At 44.5% G+C, this 21,608-nt stretch overlaps 1 protein-coding gene across 4 annotated transcripts in view; it reads left to right on the forward strand.

The window, feature by feature from the left end:
• Nucleotides 1–6,710: 6,710 nt before the first annotated feature.
• The window catches only part of LOC110514864 (platelet endothelial aggregation receptor 1), a 32,084-nt gene continuing 17,186 nt past the window's right edge, over nt 6,711–21,608 (forward strand). For 2 of the 4 annotated variants that reach the window (XM_036972869.2, XM_036972877.2), the window contains exons 1-2: nt 6,738–7,006; nt 9,000–9,167. In XM_036972869.2, coding sequence (XP_036828764.2) covers nt 9,097–9,167 — 71 coding nt within the window. In that variant the 5' untranslated portion in view covers nt 6,738–7,006; nt 9,000–9,096. Of the gene's footprint in view, nt 7,007–8,999; nt 9,168–21,608 lie in introns of all 4 variants that reach the window. The other 2 variants (XM_090229082.1, XM_021594024.3) reach the window with 2 other exon arrangements.

The following is a 21,608-nucleotide window of genomic DNA, read 5'->3' on the forward strand; positions in this document are numbered from 1 at the left end:
CGACCAAGAATGGACCCAGCGACTTCGGATCCTCTCCACTCTGCCGTCGAGATCCAGGGAGCGATGCTAGGCAGACACGAGCAGGAAGTGTCTGCTGCTCGACATGCCGTTGAGACCCTGGCCGCCCAAGTCTCCAACCTCACAGAACAGGTTCACCATCTCCGCCTCGATCCACCGGCCACTTCCAGGGCTTTCGAATCTCCGGAGCCCAGAATCAATAACCCGCCGTGTTACTCTGGGAAGCCCACTGAATGCCGCTCGTTCCTCACCCAGTGTGATATTGTGTTTTCTCTCCAGCCCAACACTTACTCCAGGAGCACAGCTCGTATCGCCTACGTCATATCTCTCCTTACTGGACGGGCTCGTGAGTGGGGCACGGCAATCTGGGAGGCAAGGGCTGAGTGTACTAACCAGTATCAGGACTTTAAGGAGGAGATGATACGGGTTTTTGATCGTTCTGTTTTTGGGGAGGAAGCTTCCAGGGTCCTGTCTTCCCTATGTCAAGGTAATCGATCCATAACAGACTACTCTATTGAGTTTCGCACTCTTGCTGCCTCCAGTGACTGGAACGAGCCGGCTTTGCTCGCTCGTTTTCTGGAGGGTCTCCGCGCGGAGGTAAAGGATGAGATTCTCTCCCGGGAGGTTCCTTCCAGCGTGGATTCCTTGATTGAACTCGCTATTCGCATAGAGCGACGGGTTGATCTTCGTCACCGAGCTCGTGGAAAGGAGCTCACGTTCTCCGTTGCCCCCCTCTCCGCATCACTACCATCTTCCTCTGCCGGCTCGGGTGCTGAGCCTATGCAGCTGGGAGGTATCCGCATCTCGACTAAGGAGAGGGAACGGAGAATCACCAACCGCCTCTGTCTCTATTGCGGTTCCGCTGGTCATTTTGTCACTTCATGTCCAGTAAAAGCCAAGAGCTCATCAGTAAGCGGAGGGCTACTGGTGAGCGCTACTACTCCTGTCTCTCCTTCAAGATCCTGCACTACCTTGTCGGTCCATCTACGCTGGACCGGTTCGTCAGCTTCCTGCAGTGCCTTAATAGACTCTGGGGCGGAGGGCTGTTTTATGGACGAGACCTGGGCTCGGGAACATAACATTCCTCTCAGACAGTTAAGGGAGCCCACGGCCTTGTTCGCTTTGGATGGTAGTCCTCTCCCCAGGATTCAGCGTGAGACGCTACCTTTAACCCTCACTGTCTCTGGTAATCATAGCGAAACCATTTCTTTTTAAATTTTTCGTTCACCTTTTACACCTGTTGTTTTGGGCCATCCCTGGCTAGTTTGTCATAATCCTTCTATTAATTGGTCTAGTAATTCTATCCTCTCCTGGAACGTCTCTTGTCATGTGAAATGTTTAATGTCTGCTATCCCTCCTGTTTCCTCTGTCTCTTCTTCACAGGAGGAGCCTGGTGATTTGACAGGGGTGCCGGAGGAATATCACGATCTGCGCACGGTGTTCAGTCGGTCCAGGGCCACCTCTCTTCCTCCACACCGGTCGTATGATTGTAGTATTGATCTCCTTCCGGGAACCACTCCCCCCCGGGGTAGACTATACTCTCTGTCGGCTCCCGAACGTAAGGCTCTCGAAGATTATTTGTCTGTAGCTCTTGACGCCGGTACCATAGTCCCCTCCTCCTCTCCCGCCGGAGCGGGGGTTTTTTTTGTCAAGAAGAAGGACGGGTCTCTGCGCCCCTGCATAGATTATCGAGGGCTGAATGACATAACAGTGAAGAATCGTTATCCGCTTCCTCTTATGTCTTCAGCCTTCGAGATCCTGCAGGGAGCCAGGTTTTTCACTAAGTTGGACCTTCGTAACGCTTACCATCTCGTGCGCATCAGGGAGGGGGACGAGTGGAAGACGGCGTTTAACACTCCGTTAGGGCACTTTGAATACCGGGTTCTTCCTTTCGGCCTCGCTAACGCTCCAGCTGTCTTTCAGGCATTAGTCAATGATGTCCTGAGAGACATGCTGAACATCTTTGTTTTCGTTTACCTTGACGATATCCTGATTTTTTCACCGTCACTCCAGATTCATGTTCAGCACGTTCGACGTGTCCTCCAGCGCCTCTTAGAGAATTGTCTTTTTGTGAAGGCTGAGAAGTGCACTTTTCATGCCTCCTCCGTCACATTTCTCGGTTCTGTTATTTCCGCTGAAGGCATTAAGATGGATCCCGCTAAGGTCCAAGCTGTCATTGATTGGCCCGTCCCTAAGTCACGCGTCGAGCTGCAGCGCTTTCTCGGCTTCGCGAACTTCTATCGTCGTTTCATCCGTAATTTCGGTCAGGTGGCAGCTCCTCTCACAGCCCTTACTTCTGTCAAGACGTGCTTTAAGTGGTCCGTTTCCGCCCAGGGAGCTTTTGATCTCCTCAAGAATCGTTTTACATCCGCTCCTATCCTTGTTACACCTGACGTCTCTAGACAGTTCGTTGTCGAGGTTGACGCGTCAGAGGTGGGCGTGGGAGCCATTCTTTCTCAGCGCTCCTTCTCTGACGACAAGGTCCACCCATGCGCGTATTTTTCTCATCGCCTGTCGCCGTCGGAACGTAACTATGATGTGGGAAACCGCGAACTGCTCGCCATCCGCTTAGCCCTAGGCGAATGGCGACAGTGGTTGGAGGGGGCGACCGTTCCTTTTGTCGTTTGGACTGACCATAGGAACCTTGAGTACATCCGTTCTGCCAAACGACTTAATGCGCGTCAGGCGCGTTGGGCGCTGTTTTTCGCTCGTTTCGAGTTCGTGATTTCTTATCGTCCGGGCTCTAAGAACACCAAGCCTGATGCTTTATCTCGTCTCTTCAGTTCTTCAGTAGCCTCCACTGACCCCGAGGGGATTCTCCCTGAGGGGCGTGTTGTCGGGTTGACTGTCTGGGGAATTGAGAGGCAGGTAAAGCAAGCACTCACTCACACTCTGTCGCCGCGCGCTTGTCCTAGGAACCTTCTTTTCGTTCCCGTTCCTACTCGTCTGGCCGTTCTTCAGTGGGCTCACTCTGCCAAGTTAGCCGGCCACCCTGGCGTTCGGGGTACGCTTGCTTCCATTCGCCAGCGTTTTTGGTGGCCCACCCGGGAGCATGACACGCGTCGTTTCGTGGCTGCTTGTTCGGTCTGCGCGCAGACTAAGTCCGGTAACTCCCCTCCTGCCGGCCGTCTCAGGCCGCTTCCCATTCCCTCTCGACCGTGGTCTCACATCGCCTTAGATTTTGTCACCGGACTGCCTTCGTCAGCGGGGAAGACTGTTATTCTTACGGTTGTCGACAGGTTCTCTAAGGCGGCTCATTTTATTCCCCTTGCTAAGCTTCCTTCTGCTAAAGAGACGGCACAAATCATCATCGAGAATGTTTTCAGAATTCATGGCCTTCCGTCAGACGTCGTTTCGGACAGAGGTCCGCAATTCACGTCTCAATTTTGGAGGGAGTTTTGCCGTTTGATTGGGGCTTCCGTCAGTCTCTCTTCCGGCTTTCACCCCCAGTCTAACGGTCAAGCAGAACGGGCCAATCAGACTATTGGTCGCATCTTACGCAGTCTTTCTTTTCGCAACCCTGCGTCTTGGTCAGAACAGCTCCCCTGGGCAGAATACGCCCACAACTCGCTTCCTTCGTCTGCGACCGGGCTATCTCCTTTTCAGAGTAGCCTCGGGTACCAGCCTCCGCTGTTCTCATCTCAGTTCGCCGAGTCCAGCGTCCCCTCCGCTCAGGCTTTTGTCCAACGTTGCGAGCGCACCTGGAAGAGGGTCAGGTCTGCACTTTGCCGTCATAGGGGGCAGACTGTGAGAGCTGCTAATAAGCGTAGAACTAAGAGTCCTAGATATTGTCGCGGTCAGAGAGTTTGGCTCTCCACTCAGAACCTTCCCCTTAAGACCGCTTCTCGCAAGTTGACCCCGCGGTTCATTGGTCCGTTCCGTATTTCTCGGATCATTAATCCTGTCGCAGTGCGACTTCTTCTTCCGCGATATCTTCGTCGCGTCCACCCGGTCTTCCATGTCTCCTGTGTCAAGCCCGTTCTTCGCGCCCCCGCTCGTCTTCCCCCCCCCCCCCATCCTTGTCGAGGGCGCACCCATCTACAGGGTCCGTAGGATTTTGGACATGCGTCCTCGGGGCCGTGGTCATCAGTACCTAGTAGATTGGGAGGGGTACGGTCCTGAGGAGAGGAGTTGGGTTCCCTCTCGGGACGTGCTGGACCGTGCGCTGATCGATGATTTCCTCCGTTGCCGCCAGGTTTCCTCCTCGAGTGCGCCAGGAGGCGCTCGGTGAGTGGGGGGGTACTGTCATGTATTGTCATGTTGTGTCTTGTTTCTGTCCTTTCCCTTCACCCTGTCTCCCTCTGCTGGTCGTTATTAGGTTACCTTTTCTCCCCCTCTTTCCCCCAGCTGTTCCTTGTCTCCTCCTAACTACCTCGTCACCCCTTTTCCCACCTGTTCCCTTTTTCCCTCTGATTAGTCCTCTATATCGCTCTCTGTTTTTGTTCCTGTCTTTGTCGGATTCTTGTTTGTGTTTTTCATGCCTGAACCAGACTATCGTCATGTTTGCTGCAACCTTGTCCTGTCCTGTCGGAATCTGCCGGTCCATCTGAGCCTACCTATGTTTTGTTATTAAAGAAGTTCTGTTTACGTTAATTCGCTTTTGGGTCCTCATTCACGCACCGTGACATTTTTTATGTTTCTTAAACAGAAACAAACTGAACGAAACGGGGAGGGACCTAGTGGAATTTGTCCAATTGTAACTCTCGTTTGGTGGCACGTTGGTGGCACCTTAATTGGGGTGGACGGTCTCGTGGTAATGGTTGGAGTGGAATTAGTGGAATGGTATCAAATACATCAAACACATGGTTTCCATGTGTTTGATGCCATTGTATTTACTTCCTTCCAGACATTATTATGAGCCGTCCTTCCCTCAGCAGTCTCCACTGGTTTGGACAAATGATTACACCCCCTACGAGCACAATCGGCAACGTTCTGAACTTGTTTTCAGTTTTAGTTGATTAGAAGTGGTTTTGAATTTGCAAATAATCCTTAATTGCTAAATGTTGTACTTGCGAGCCAAACTGAACATTGCCATTGTCATTCCAATACCAACCCTTACCCAATACATACGTGAAAGTCCGCAGAAGGCTGTTGAGGGAAGGACGGATCATAATAACGGCTGGAATGGACCTAATGTAATGGCTTGAAACACATGGAAACCATGTGTTTGATACCATTCCACCTATTCTGCTCCAATCAAGGTACCACAAACCTCCTGTGTTGAAACTACAGTAATTTGAAACAAATGTGCCCTATATCCTTCCAATAGTGGACTCTTGATTAGCCTGTCACAGTTCTGACAGTGGGCCTACCTGCCCCCTTGTTCTTGCAAACCTGCCTCCTAGGGTCCCAATGGAGAATCCCAATGTTGGGGCCCCAGAGAAAATTGCATTGTGATAACGTTTTCATCAACAGCTGTTTCCCCAATCTTTCCAACTTATACCCATCCTGTTTGTAACATTTTTACACGTTTCATTATAATTATGGAGCCTATGGGAAGCTATCTAGACATTGTAATTGTTTTACTTATCATGCTTTGAAAATGTCAATGATTCATAATTAATATCGTATTTTATCACAATATGTTTATATTTTAAAGCAGCAGCTTGCCACATGAGTAAAGCTTTCATAATCCACCAGGGGTCATATGAGATAGAGAGAGAGCAATCTGCAAATCAACAGATGGGCCAGGGTCAAGCACATCTTTACATAATATGTAATTAGTCTTATTCCATGATTTTCTGCAGCTCAATTGATTTTAACTTTGCTTTTGAGTTTGTGTAGAGACATAGGCTACAGTTCCATTCTAACTGCATCCCCAGGCTCAATTAGCGCATGGCAGGCAGGTGGACAGGATTAGTTCCACCAGTCAGGCTTTGTCTCAGAGGACCCTGGTAGGGCACTCTAGCCTACAGGAAACCATTTTATGTTTTCTGTGGGCTCTTGGTTTCCTCATGACAAGGATGTGTGTGCCATTAACCCACCATGCAGGGCTGTTTATCTGTGTAAACACTCAGCGGGCAGGAAAAACACACGTCCTGAAGTCCCCAGTTATCATCACCAGCCTACTGTTTACCAGGAAACTCTTCTCTTGTTGCTGCCTTACAGTCCCTATAAACCACCCAGACACACAGTTATCACAGCAGTCACAATATATATTGTGAGCCAGAAATAACCAGAAATAAGCCTATACAACACCAGGCCTACTATGTTGAATTATTGGTTCTGTACAGTGGTGAAAAATGATTTAAACATTGCATCTACATGATGTCACTGATGCACTAGGTATGTCTACCTGCACTGAAGGCCTAATCTAGCATGCAATGAGTTCTTCTGTTTTCCATCAAGTAGTCATTGCCGATTGGTCCTTATTTCTTACAATCTGAACCACAAATTCCTGACCATATCTCCCCATCCACTTCTTCAGATCTTAAACTAGGCTACTGTAATGGATAGCGATCATGTATGACAACGAGTTGATAAAAACGTGCACTTTGACATCACCTATTAGTTCAATCCCACTTAAACTGTATCAACCATATACTTCAGGCCTCCGACAAGATAATACATACATTTGACAATTTAGTTTTTGTTTATTGTGAAAAGTCTAATTATAATCAAATGTTTACTATTATATAATTATATATCTCACTCTCTCCGCCCCCCCCCCCTCTCTCTCTCTCTCTCTCTCTATCTCTCTCTCGTTCTCCTTTCCTGTTAATTTTTCAATTCGCTACTTGCCTCTCCTCCTCTCAATCCACAATCTGCGACTAACAGACCCTCCCCCCGATGGATGCGGCAGAAACCAATGCACTGAAATTGTGAAGTTATACAACTGCTCTTTCTTCACTGACTTCATCTGGAAATAATTTTCCACCGCTGGAAATTTGTTATAATATCGTGAGGTAGTTTACTTGGAGATTTTTCGTCGCATAAATAGACTATCGCCGCAAATATAGTGGATTAACAACAAATGCTTTTCACCCAGGTGAGTGCAGAAAACGTATGCGTTTAGAAAACAAACGATAAAGTCTCTATTGTAAAATGATTATGCCTGATTATTCGCAGATTATTCAAACTGTAACCGCCATATTTAGATCTGTATGTCTTTTATTTGATTCTCTCCCATACTGTTGTCTTGCTCTTTTCTCTGAAGTACAGCACATACAGTAAGTAGTACATCCTGACATGCCTGCATATTACCATATATATCAGTAGATAGAAAATAACACGTGAATACTGAACATTTGTATTTGGAATGCTGTTTTTGTGAGTATTTCTTGTAATGAGTGTTTTCTGGGGCATAGCCATATCCTAAATCTTCATAACTAAACTGGGTCAATTCATATTTTTCTAGAAGGATTAGTCTACAGTCTTGATATGCAAAACATGATCTGGCTATCGTAGAGTGCCATCTTAATGTGTATTGTTTGTTCAAGCTTGCAGTTGTTTAGGTTTAGGGTTCAAGTCTTTCAAAGATGCTTCCACTTGCCTGCCCCCCCCCCCCCCCCCCCTCCATCTGAAGTCAGGAGGACTGCAAGATGTCATCCACGCAAAAGTGCCTCACTCATGTGAACCTCAACCTGCATATTGTTACAAATATATAACGTTTTTCATCTTTATTACTGATGTTTATTTTCATCACATCGAGTATAGTAACTGTAATTATATTAGCAATAAAGAATATAGGTGCATTAATGTTACTGTATCTTAACTAGGCCTAGGTGTTTGTTTTTTCAAGACTTACTCTTAAATATCTAGGTACGGTATAATGACTGTAATGACAAAACAGTAGAACTCAACTCATAGTAGAGATGTGGGCTAGAACACACTCATTTCTGGGCCTCCAGATTGGTTTATTGACTAGTCATAACTAGGACAGCTCTTGTCTAAGGCTGCTGTCCTGCTATCTGTGACACACAAACCTTTGATGTACAGGCGGTATGTCCTCCATTAGAGAATGTAGAGCAGAGGAAGTCAGTGGGAGTAGGTCGGTTGGGAGTAGGTCTGCTGTTGTTTCCTTACGCCAAACGGCCAGCCTCCGCCTCTGTTGTCTTTTCATTTTATTAAGCACCTCTTGGGTATTCCAAGATCTTAATTGACCTGGAGGCCTATGTTGTGGCAAGGCAAGATTCATGACTAATGGCAACGAAGCGTGGGGATGAGGTGGCTGTCACCTCTAGCAGTGTGCGACACATTGTGACACGGTCTGAGTGACTGAGTCAACTTTCATAACTTCAAGTTGAAAACATACCAAATGGGACAATCATATTGAGTCCTCTGGTGGATCTGACACACCCAGTGGTTTTCATATCTATGTGTAGCTCATTTCCTCTTTGGATGACACATATACTCTTTCTATGGCTATTTCTTATTGTTTTCACCCAGCTTTACCTTAGGACTGCAAACTGGTCTAAAATCCTCTAGTATAGTACCCAAAGAGAACTTGCGAATGGAGGCTCTTGGGAGAACCTGGTGCTGTTGCACATAGAAACACTTTAGCACTCAACACCTGGAAAGGAAAGATAGGATATGTGATTTACACAGTAAGCCGCTGCCAGCTGGACCTGACAGCACCTAAACTCCCATCTACTGTGCTCTCCAAGACAGCTCACCAAAATCCTCAGGAAAACACATTGATATCCGTCTGTAGTCAGCTGACCTCTTTACAAAAGTAGATACCCACTGGGCACAGACGTGAATTCAACATCTATTCCAAGTTAGTTCAATGTAATTTAATTGAAATAATGTGGAAACATCATTAATTCAACCAGCGTGTGCCCAGTGGGTAAATCGAGATTCCGTGTGGATTTTTCTGTCTAAGGTCCATACATACTGCTCTGCACATCTACAGTACACCTCTTGGATATGTGTCTGTTCGTCTACAGACTGTTACTGCCATCAGTGAGTACTGTATGCCGATTTGGGGATCTCTTTTCTGCCTGTGGTCTAACTACAGATTCCTCTCTTAAACCAAACAGCTGGAGTTTATCCATTGCTCTCCTCTGACTGGCCTTCTACGACCGTCTGTTTCTCCATCCACGAGGTGAAGTATGGAGGTCTGGTGAGCCATCGGACATGTTTTGGTTTGGGATGACACTGGCCAGACACACCAGAGCCGAGGTAGAAATAGAACGAGTAGAGATGATGTAAATGTAGTTACAGTATATTAGCTTCATTTTGTCTTCCAAATGGCAGACACCCTCTGTTTATAAAGGTTTATTGTAATGCCACATAGTACACCCGGTCTCTATGGGTTTTCTTTTGAAAGCCATGGCTTTTCATGAAAGGTTTATACCAGGTCACAGACAATTTGTGTGTTGTTATTGAGTTTAGATCGTAGTTGTGGATCCTTGCTTGTTTTCTATCCAAACATGTCACTTTATGGACTCAGAACATTGTTTATATAGAAGGTGGATTAATGGTTATGCTATTCAGAGGGTGTGAGAGGTTCTTACGAGGTTTTTTGACATCGTAGTCTGGCAAATGTAGTGTTGTCAAATCTACAAAGCAATCTCCCAATTGATACAAAATATTTAAAAAAATCCCCAGCCAAAGTGATTGTCAATATTAAAATGAATACTTGAATGATTCGATGATTGGTCAATCTCGTCTTTTCAGTCTTTTGTGCAGATAAATCATCGTAATGGAAAACAGCAAAGAGCAATGGCACGTTCAAAAGAAGGTGACAGAGATGTAATATTCCTGCCACATGCTTGTATAATTCTCTCAACCCCATATGCTCTGCAGCCGTGCAGATCATTTGGAGCAGATACGACTGCAGCCGTGCAGATCATTTGGAGCAGATATGACTGCAGCCGTGCAGATCATTTGGAGCAGATACGACTGCAGCCGTGTGAGACGTGGGTTTGGACCGGTTCTGCTGTGGGACATGGACAGTTACTATAGGCTCGGGCTCAGATAAACCTTCATAAAGAACAACTGGTTTGGATAGAGGATCGGGGGGGAGGGGACTGGAAGGGGTTAATGGAGTGACCACAAAGTACTTGTACTGTGATAAGTGTCTTTGGAGCTGCTTGTGTTGATGGTTGTTTGGATGGGTGGGTGAAGTTGGGTAGGAAGGGTGGTATTGTGGGGGCGTGGTGGAGACATGTGTAATTAAGATTTGGGGTCCTGTTCTGGTGCCTCTCGTTTCATGCGGTGTTTATAGAGGAAGGCTGTAACAAACAGAAACCTGAGCTGTAGAGGGAGGAAATGTATCCCCTTTAATGTCTCATTGCTTTCTCAGGCCGTCTTGAGAAAATGGTTGTTTTTTCCACTCTTCGTTGCTTTCAGCAGCTGGTGTGAGGTCATTTATGTAAATGAAGCAAGAGCCATTTATATTCTCAAATGTTGGATAAGATGTCATATTTACAATATAATGGGAATTCTGAATGTTAAAATAAATAACTGTTATGTCATGCTTGGCACCCCCATTGACATGTATTGGTAGAGCCCCACTTGATGTTTTTCCCAGTTCCCAACCTACAGCCAAACCAGTCGTCCACCAGCTGTGTGGAGCAGTGATTCCATTGCTCTCCATCATGCATTTTATGAGATCCCCTCCCCTCACAAACATTTCCATTATTCAGGTTAGGTAATAAAAGGGAGAGTTAGTCACAGAGAAATGCAGAATGAGAGAGTATCCCTCGTCACCATCATCGTTATTCAAAACAACAGTCTATGTTAGCATCCCAATGGATTTGCTCTTGGAAACTCTGGGTACAGCAATGCCAGGATGGGTATGATGGTGTTGGTAGAGGATCGTTTTTATTTTACCCGCCAGAATCCCTCCTCAATTGTGTTTACTTGTCAGAGGAAGGGAAGGTTGGGATGCAGACCTGGGTTTACAGGCAAGATGTTTCCTATCCGCTTCCTATTGTTTGTCCTAGTTCTGTCTCCCTGCGCTCCACAGCGATGAGCGAGGGGAAGAGCTAGGAGAATGTGGACTTGTGGGGGTTTGGGAGACTGGGATGTTTTAACTTAGTTTTCTTTTTGCACCATGGGAGATAAACAGAGAAGTAAACTATCAAAATAAAGAAAGTCGCACACTCCGTGTCCGTGTATAAACTCCCAGCAATTTAATGGGTATTTACCATCGTTTTGGCATCACCGTGCCTTCCTCGGGGTCCTTCCTCACCATGAGGAAGGCTCAGGGATGCCGAAATGTTGGTAAATACCCATTAAATTGCTGGGAGATTATTCATGGACTGTGCGACTTTCTTTATTTTGATAGTTTATAGTTTATTCGCCGTTAGTCAGCACCTCCACACAAACTATTATTCTGCGTGTGCGCCAGCTCATGTTCTTTATCAGATAAACAGAGCAGAACAAACAAACTATTTGGGTCAAGAGACAGCTTGGCCCCTGTGTTTTATAAGAAGTGAGCGAGCACATGAGTTAGTAGAGTCCATATTGAGCCATCTTTTTTAAATGGTAGAATGACCCATATGATCAAGATGACCCCATTTAAAGGATGCTTTTGGAGTGGTGCTGAAGGAAAGGAAGAAGCATTAACACTCACTTTTACAGTGTGTTAACTACAAGGAAATTACTGACTACCTACTCACAGCTATAGCAATTTATAGTTATTAGTTGTGAGGCTACCATTAGAGAACGCCGAATTTCCACTCCAACTTATTTTTTATTTTTTTTTACATCAGTTCAGATCTCTGGTTCCCACTTTGCACACAGAAAAATAAAATGTTACATTCATTTGCCATTTCCTTGATTGGCGAAGATCATACCCAAAGAGGAAGGGATGCTCCTGGCCCCTCTCCTTCCTCGCCTGCCCCCCGTGTTATTTGCCCAGGACGTCCTGTGTGGTGGCGGTGGTGTGCATCTGGCCCTTGTCTCCAGTTGCCCCCTGCCTTCCTGTTCTGTCGAGCAGACCTGCAGGTGTGACACCAAACATTTGTTTTACCATATCTTTACATTTGGCATGCATAACGCCCACACGGCTGCCACCTATAGGTCTCAAAATAGGTTACAGCACCACTGCTGTGAAAGCACAGTCGCAAAGACAAAGCATAGGAACATTTCTAAGGGTTCACCTTCAGGGTAGCACACGTGGCTCAAGTTCTAAAGTGAGAAAAAAAAAGGAGTTTGGTCTTTAACTTCCAAATGCTCAGAACCAGGCCCATCTGGAAAGGGAGATATTTTGGTTCTGTGAAGAAAAAGCTGCGATAAAGGATCACATTAATAAGGAGCAGATTTCCTCCTCGCCCTCCAAAGGCAGCGCACTGAAGGCCAGAGGCAGGCCAGTAAATCAATTGGGTTTAACTGAGAGGAATTTACTGGCCCAGACTGAACTTCCTGGAAAAACAGAGAGGTAGTAGAGATAGAGAAAGAAAGAGACAAATACCTTATGATACACATCCCCCTCTTAGTTCTACCCCTGGTTACTGTCCCATTGAGTTATTTTTGCTAGCATGTCACAGAACCTTTCTAATGTGCAGTCATTCATCCATAATACAGAGGGACGAGTCTCTAGATGCACATCTGCCTGCACGTGTTTAGGTCTATGTTTCTTCATGCATTGTGCATAATGACCTAACCACATACCCTGCAGGCTTTTTACATTTAGGGAGGTACATGAGGTAAATAAATGCCCAGATGGGACACCATTATTACTCCCCAAACAGGAAATGATGCCCAGAACTCATCCTGTAAATTTAAAGAAGATGAACAACAACAACAACAACAGAGAAAATATATACCAACAGCTACCCAAATGGGTTCACCTCGAGCCTATCTCACTGACTGCAAATAAACTGGCCAGCTAGTTACATTAGAAGGCATGTCTTAATCGAAAGCAGATGCTGCATGGTCGTAGTCTGTTATCGTAATTTGCTCTCAGTTTCATAGAACTGTGAAGTAAAAAACAATGTAAAGGCCCAGTGCAGTCAAAATTCAGTTTTTCCTGTGTTTTGTATCATGTAATACAACAGCTGATGAAACTAACACTGTAAAAGTATGAACAAATGTGAGCTGGTTGAAAATACAATATACACAGGACCTTATAATCAGCAGATTTGCATGGGAGGGAGTTTTGGTGTTCCATGGTGACATGGGGTAAATTGGTTAATAGACGAATAACAAACAGCGTTCCAAACCTCTCTGCCAATAACAGCTAGTTTTCAGTTTTTCCCTTCCCACTCAGACCACTCCCAGACAGTCCTAGCAATTTTTTTATTTGAGAGATATAATTTTTTGATAAAACGCAATTTTTGCCCATTTGAATGGAAATCTATTCCAGTAAGGTACTTAATTGTTACCAAGAAATGTGATATTGATGTAAAAACGGCTTCATTGGGCATTGGCATTCATTGGGCCCATGGCATGAAATGTCTGGTGCTTGAACCATGTGTTATTGAAGAAGACACTGAATCAGATACTCATTCACGGGATACTGAAGGATTGGTGTATGAATGTACATGTTACACTAAATGTGGAAAATCTTTGTTTATTCCTTGGGTTGTCTTTAGTCTTTCTAAAAGTTTTGCATTGTACCGAAACCTATATATTAGGAATGATCATGCCTGTATTGGAGAAATACTTCAACTAAGGTATACTGTAACATCCAAATCTGTGTTACTGTAACCTATCAGGACCGCTGTGGGTCCTGTTGAGACCATGGTTCCGTTAGCCTTCGTGTTAGCCAAGGCAGAGGGGGTTTGACACCACACCCTGCCGCTGGAGAGGGGACTGCAGCTAACATCTGGGACTACAGTAGTACGCAATATGCATGGGATTCAGCCAAGGGAAAGGGGATAGTGGCTAGAGATGGAAAGTGTGAGTGCACACGCTTGTTGTGGGGGAGGGCATGTGAGGCCTCAATGAAGTCACTGTAGGTCTCTGTATGTGCCCATCTGTGTTTATGTGGATGTGTGATGGAAGTTTTTTTAGATGACCAGGCAATTTTTGCTGTCCACATCAGTTCAGCATTTCCTTTTGTTAGAGTACATTCTGCTTGGCTGTTTCCCTTAGTGAGAAAATACAGAACAAAACATTATTGGAATACTGTACTAGTGCTGCTCTACGGCCGATGATTAATTGGGTAATGATTGACAGACCGCAAAATTGAGGAAGTACGAGAGGCAGAGAGTGTTTTTGAATTTGCCACCGCCAGTGTAGTAAATCCAGATGTGCACAGTGCACAGACTACAGTGTGGTCATAAAACAGGCATGGCTTTTCTAGACTTGGATGATCATAAGGAGGAGGATTGATTTCGTAACAAAAGTGAAGTGCCTATAGAAAAACCAAACGTCATTTGAGGACCATAGAAGCAGGTCAAGATAACATTATTACTCTCTTTTGGTCTTTTTATCTTTTGACATAAAGGTTGAATTAGTGGCCAGTTGATGAACTTAGACACAAGTGCTGTTGTCAGTTGTTAGTCATTGGTCAAAGTGTTTAGCTGGGTTTTTTTGTATTCTGATGGTCCACTAAAGATTTAAAAGGCTTGTGACCTCTTGGCCTTGTTGTGTATGTTGGAAGAACCCAGAGGAAAACAATCATGGATGAAAAGCTGAGTTTTGTGTCTGGTAGTGTCATGAGAAAATCAGCCGAGGACGATACACATCATCTAGAATAATTCACTAGAGGTTCCCACAATACTCTGGGCCGCTGAAAAGGACAGAGAAGTTGAGTGAAAGTGACAGCATGAAGGAAAAGAGCACGGAGAACAAAATCAGGGTTGAGGAAATTAGATTGACGTTGTTGTGGTGGAAATGATGGAAAAATAGATACGATGTGGGACAGACTGGTAGAGGACATTTTCGAGGAATATTGAAAGACTGCAATCTGCAGTGTCTAGCTCAAATTGGCAATGGTCATGGTAGCTATATTATTGTGGTCACTGGCTGTCCATCCAGTGTGTTTGTGTAAGTACGCTAAGCTGTTCTTTGTCTGTGCTTGACGTCCGGCCTTGTGCGACGGTCACTTGTGTTTAGAAAGTACCATACACATTATGATGTTATTTATATATATTTATGATGAAGTCCACTTTTGTTCATAGAATTATGTACATTTACATGTGAAGTGTGACATCATGAGGAGGGTGATGTGTTGAGGTGTGACTGGTGTCTTGAGTTTATAACCCCTCTTTCTTGTACACAAACAACCTTGACACCTTACAGACTCATATCTCTTCACTGTCACGCGCCAAGGCCCTTTTCTAACTTTCCTCCCAATGACTTGGACGAGCATCATGATCATGGCATCATGTGTGAAGTGATTCAAGGGGTAGTATAACAATAGAATTGTGGGGTCCAGGGCAGCACAGGGTGACTCACAGAGACCTTCAGACTATAGGGAACTTCCTGTTGTAATGCCACCACCCTATTGTAGTAGGAGAGGTGATTTCACTACAGGGTATGACAGGAAGAGCAAAGGAAGGGGTAGTTCTGAACAAACAAGCTTCTGATGATGATTCATACTACAACACCAGAACAATCAACATTCCTGTGAATGTTTCAATGGTCATGGTTATCAGGATGTCTAGAAAGTCATAACACAAATTGTGTAATTGTGAAATTCTCAAATGATGTAGTCATTTATCGTTTCAATATTCAAGACCTGTATGTCAGGATGTTACAGTATTTATTGAGGATAATTATGGTAAATATTAATCTACAGCTGAGGATTCGGTTATAATGATGGGGTTATAGGATTAGTGGATTGTTCTTTTATACCAACTAAACTGTACTAAACAGCTTGTCTCCAGCATGGAGGTACATTCACTATGAAAGCTCACTGTACACGCATGTGGTCTCTAGAATAATACCACTTGAGTCTATGGTAATTACATATCCAGAATCCTGAACTGTTGCTGGAGCCATCTCTGCGATGGTCTCACAATAATGCTAATGGTGTGGTCTGTCGACCGTGTTCTTGCTGTGTGCGTTTACAATCAAGCCTGTGTTTTCTGGTTATGGTTTGTGGAAAGCCTCTCTTTTTTTATAACAAGAAGCGTATGTGTCTCCGCACACATTATGATCCCCAGGACATTACGGCACATATAATTACTGCTCTGTATGGTCATGTCCCTCCAAAACCTCAGCCAGGGCCTCCATTTTAGGTTTTCCACCATTTCATATAGTTAAGCTTGCATAAAAAAATACTATTAAGACCCAAACTATGCTTTTTAATCTGAGGTGAGTGTTTTGGGGTGTACTGTACATATGTATGTGTTTTTATTCTGGCTAGAGTACTCCGGAGTGTTTGTGTTTGTGAGGACCCCTACACTTTCCCTGACCGACGAAACCACAGTCACTCTGCCTGTGGTTATGGTCTGGAGTGTGCCGGCCCTAGAGGTAGTTTACACTGTGTGGCTAGCTGGTTGCAGACGAGAACACACAAGCCCTCACTGTGGAGCGACGCAACTTGGAGAGAGAGGCCTCAACTTGGCCAAACGCCCAACACAACAAGAGAGAATGTGTTCCCAGAGTGTCAGTACAACACGTTTCAGTTGGCCAGGCATTCATACCGACCTCATCATATGGATATATTAGGTCTGAATGACCGTGCATGAACTAGCTTCAAGTATTACCTTAACAACACCATAGGGCACATATTCCATGGCTGACTGTTCGGCCATGTGTAGAGCTCATGTTGATGTTCTCATAAGGCCCAAAACAACAGCATTACCATGGTACCCTTATCAACCCTACCTCCGTTATCTATTTCAGTCTGTTCAGTGTCACCCTATTGACAGTGCCTATGACATAAGCTTCCTACACCAGAACCACATGACCAACATCACAGGGATAGAGTCTAACACATACACCCCAACTCTGGTTTATCAGACTGCTAGAGCTGCTCTCTAGGAGTAGAGGAAAAGGTGTGACCATCATGTAGACCTCCTGACCCAATCATCTGGTATTTGGGGGCCCCTCGACCTCCAGGTCTGGGGCCCGTCAACCTTTTTCTTTTTGGGGGGTTGGGCCCCCCTGGATGTTGGGGACCCCCACATAGCATATGTTAGCAAAATATGTACCCTGCATGCCCGTTCGGTAATCTGTCCCTGCTCACACACAGGCCCTGGACCACAAAAGAATAGGGTGCGTGTTCCTCATTTCCCCCAGATAGCATATGATAGCAACATGTGTAGAATTGCTGTAAATTAGCTGTAAATTAGCTGCAAAATGTTCTCTCAGACTCATGACAAAATGTTTAGAATAGTATTATAAAACTGCACATTTTTCTCTCTGAACCGTGGCTCATTTCCCCTGGAGGACGGTGGCCCGGGGCCCCAAATGCGGTAGTCCGGCCCTGTGTGTTAGGCAGAAGAAGAGAAGAGGTGTGAGGTAATAGAGTTGACATACAGACATACTGAAGGTTATTTTTATTTTTCCATAGCAACTACCCTGATTTAATGAAGTGTTAGAGAAGTATTTTATGACTCAAACCGTAGCATAGATTGGCAGACACCATTAAGCGTACAGCATGTCACTGTATTGAAGAGGCTGTTGCTGAGAAGGGTTGTGTTGAATCGAGTTCAAAATCTTGACCGCATCAAACCGATTCCCTGAGGTTCAATAACATTTTTAAAGAAACAGACATCCAAAAGTGATATATCAAAAGTTAAAAACAGGTCAAGTTCAATAAATTACTTTTCGTCTTTTATTTTTTGACATAAAAGTTGAACTAGTGGCCAGTTGATAAACTTTGACCAGGGATGGGCAACTTTGATTGGGGTGGGGGCCACCAAAAATCTGAACTCAATGTGAGGGGTCGCAGTGGCTCGCGGTTCTGCGTACCCACATCCATACTCACACGTGCAGTCAGAGCCAGCCCTAGCCTTTTGGGGAGCCCTAAGTGACATTTTGTTGGGGCCCTAAGGGACATTTTGTTGGGGCCCTAAGTGACATTTTTTTGCCTTAGGGTGGAGACAAATGTTTGCAGTTTTTAATATAATATCAGAGTGAGAGTGACTAATACCATCAATGGGGGCTCCCCGGGTCTGTAATTCGACCATGATTACTACTAGTTTAGATAACTGGCTAGACTAATTTACCAATCTAATAGTTTTTAGATGACATGGGCTAAATGAGTGACTGTCAGTGACTGACTGGCATCAAATGATGCGCGCCGAAATCGAAACGTGGTGATTTCTACGATTCTACTCATTCTCAACAGTAAGTTGAGACCCCGACTGAGTTTAAAATATATATTTTTTTAGGTTGGTCCATGGGCCTACAAAAACGGGCCTCTAGTTGCCCATCCCTGACTTAGACACGAGTGCTTTTGTCAGTTGTTAATCATTGGTCATCAAAGTGTTTAGCTGGGGTTGTTTTTGTTTTCTGATGATCCACTAAAGATTTCAAAGGCTTGTGACCTCTCGGCCTTGTTGTGTATGTGTAAAAGCTGAGTGTAGGGCCTCCCGGGTGGCACAGTGGTTAAGGGCGCTGGGTTCGCGCCCAGACTCTGTCGTAACCGGCCGCGACCGGGAGGTCCGTGGGGCGACGCACAATTGGCCTAGCGTCGTCCGGGTTAGGGAGGGTTTGGCGGGTAGGGAAATCTTTGTTTCAATGCGCACCAGCGACTCCTGTGGCGGGCCGGGCGCAGTGCGCGCTAACCAAGGTTGCCAGGTGCACGGTGTCCGACGCATTGGTGCGGCTGGCTTCCGGGTTGGATGGCGCTGTGTTAAGAAGCAGTGCGGCTTGGTTGGGTTGTGTATCGGAGGACGCATGACTTTCAACCTTCGTCTCTCCCGAGCCCGTACGGGAGTTGTAGCGATGAGACAAGATAGTAGCTACTAAACAATTGGATACCACGAAATTGGGGAGAAAAATGGGTAAAATAAATAAAAAATAAGTAAATAAATAAATAAATAAATAAAAATAAATAAAATAAAAAATAAGCTGAGTGTTATGTCTGGTAGTGTCATGAGAAGATCAGCTGAGGACGATACACATCATCTAGAATACTTCATTCAAGTAGAGGTTCCCACAATAATCTGATCCCAAAGCAAGACAGAAGTTGAGTTAAAGAGCCAACATGAATAAAATAAGAAAAGAGCATGAAGTACAACATTATGATTGAGGAAATTAGACATAGGGATGACATACAATTGACATAGGGACCATTTGATTTGTTTTTCCATAGCAACTACCCTGATTTAACAAAGTATTAGAGAGATGTTCTATGACTCAAACTCTAGCATAGATTGGCGGACACCATTAAGCATATGTCACTGAATTGAAGAGGCTGTGTTGAATTGCATCCAAAATGTTTACGTCTGTGCTTTTCCGAGAACATTCAGTAAAACGAAAGCATCAAACAGATCTGCTGAGATACAATAACACATTTAACTTGTCTGCAAACGGAAGACAAAAGAAGCAGGCACCCAAAAGTTAAAGGTGTCTTTTTTTCTCTCAGGTCAAAGGTCAAAGTTCAAGAACTCATAGTTCATTCGCATGAATCCTACAGAAGACAGCACACCCTGCAGCTCCAAGCTCACTCAGCAAAATACAGCCTTCCGAGAAGTAACTCTCCAAAAGACGAACCCCTCCTCATCCCGTTGTCACGCAAATCCTACGACAGCCATCAACAGCATATGAGCTGCCAAGACTTCCACTCAGAATGTTCCAGTGTGTGGGGGATGAGACTTGTGGTCCGGTACCACCCTTAATGTACAAAGCCTCACTGTAAACACCCGCAAAATGTGTCATGTTCAAGAAACAATAAAAGATGTTATGGATAAATCTGAGAAATTTACCAAATCAACAGTTACACACCACATATATTTCTGATTTGCAAAAAAACATTAATGTTTCTGAAAGTATGAATTTGAAAGATTGGGTGTGGGGTGGTGTGTAGTTCTTCCATCAAGTTCCTATTCTCCCAAAGGGTTGCTGATGGTGCCTACTCCCTTTGCCCCCACACCCATCCATCCAACATGTGGCATTACAGCGTCTAAGGGAGTGTGTGCCAGCCTAGCTGTGGTCGAAGGAGCCAAATCTCTCATGCGCACCATGAAGAAATCCCAGATGCAAAGGATTATGGGTTTTAAATCCAGTTTACAGTAACTGTGTTTTAATGGAGGGTAGAGGGGCTGGGGGCTAATGCTGCAGAGTCTGGGCTATAGGCTGTGGTTAGAGTGACACATCAAGCTCTCCATTTTATTCACTCCAGCTGGCAATCCTTGTCAAATTGAGAGCACTTTTATGGATTTGTTATTCTTAAAGTTCATATGTAAATTGATGACACAAAGTCTAAAGTTTGAAATGGTTATATTTTTCCTAAAAAGGCTCTTGATATCACTAATCAGGGGAATTGATCATCAGAAGCGCTCAGCCAGTTATATCGCGTTGACAAGTTTTGGTTGTTACATTACCTAAGTGATATGCATTGAAAATCATATACTGTACCTGTATGATTTAGCTGATGCTTTTTTAAATCATATTTTCTGAATAATGTTCAACTACAATCTATCATGAAAACAGTGCAGCTGGTGACATTGACCTTTGATTGGTTGTTGTTACCTTCTAAGTATCATAGAATCATATATAGGAGTTGGCTGTTGAATGGATATTGCCCTCATTACAAAGTGTTGACGCTTAACCCATCGTTTTTGCACAGTGCACACGTGGCGAATGCAATACTGAAGTGAGTAAACTGTTTTCCTGTGTTATTTTTCTCTCTTTGGCTTCAATAATTTGGAACATTTGGACATTTAGAAATGATATTCATATTATTGATCATGTAACACTGTTATAGCATTTTACACTGCCAGGAGATTCCCAGGAGAAACTTTGAGAAATTACTATGAACTTGAGACTTCATATTGTGTAGCTTAGTGTCTTAGTCTGGTTTAGATATTGCACCCCTCTACATGAAAATCAAGTTGTCCTTGGCATCCCTCTCTCTCTCTCTCTCTCTCTCTCTTTCTCTCTCTCTCTCTCTCTCTCTCTCTCTCTCTCTCTCTCTCTCTCTCTCTCTCTCTCTCTCTCTCTCCCTCTGTCTTTCTCTCTCTCTCTCTCTCTCTCTCTTTCTCTCTCTCTCTCTCTCTCTCTCTCTCTCTCTCTCTCTCTTTCTCTCTCTCTCTGTCTCTTTTCTCCTTTTCTATTTTCTCTTTCTCTCTCTCGTTCTGTCATCAATCCACACCAATGTGTTTTTCTCTCAATTTTATTTTCCTTTACAACGCTCCGTTCCAAAGAGTGACTAATATTTTCTACCTCAATTAACAGTTCAACCCCAAAGAGAGAGGAGTAGAGGGGAGGGAAACAGGCAAGCAGCATTTAAATAGTGCCATGTGCAGTGTCTAGAATTTCACCATTTACTGACAGAATGAAAAAAAGTCTCTACTCTTATTTAAGAAGCTTGTTATCCAATATTGACCGTTAAGACCCCATGCCACTCAAGACTGGATTGTCTTGGAAGACAAGAAGCTTTAGGATACTCAGTAAATGTGAATGAATCGCTATAGCATGCATATTGCATGGTTCAAATGAAATAATAAAGATGAAATAATAATAATAATAATAATAATAATAATAAAGGACGAGCATGGAGTTTCAGTAAATATATGTGAGTAGCCTCCAGAGCTGTCATTAAATGAAAACTGAATGCAATGGTTTCAGAT

The sequence above is a fragment of the Oncorhynchus mykiss genome, chromosome 3, assembly GCF_057628025.1.
Source record: "Oncorhynchus mykiss isolate SJ-2025 chromosome 3, ASM5762802v1, whole genome shotgun sequence".
NCBI classification, from domain to species: domain Eukaryota; kingdom Metazoa; phylum Chordata; class Actinopteri; order Salmoniformes; family Salmonidae; genus Oncorhynchus; species Oncorhynchus mykiss.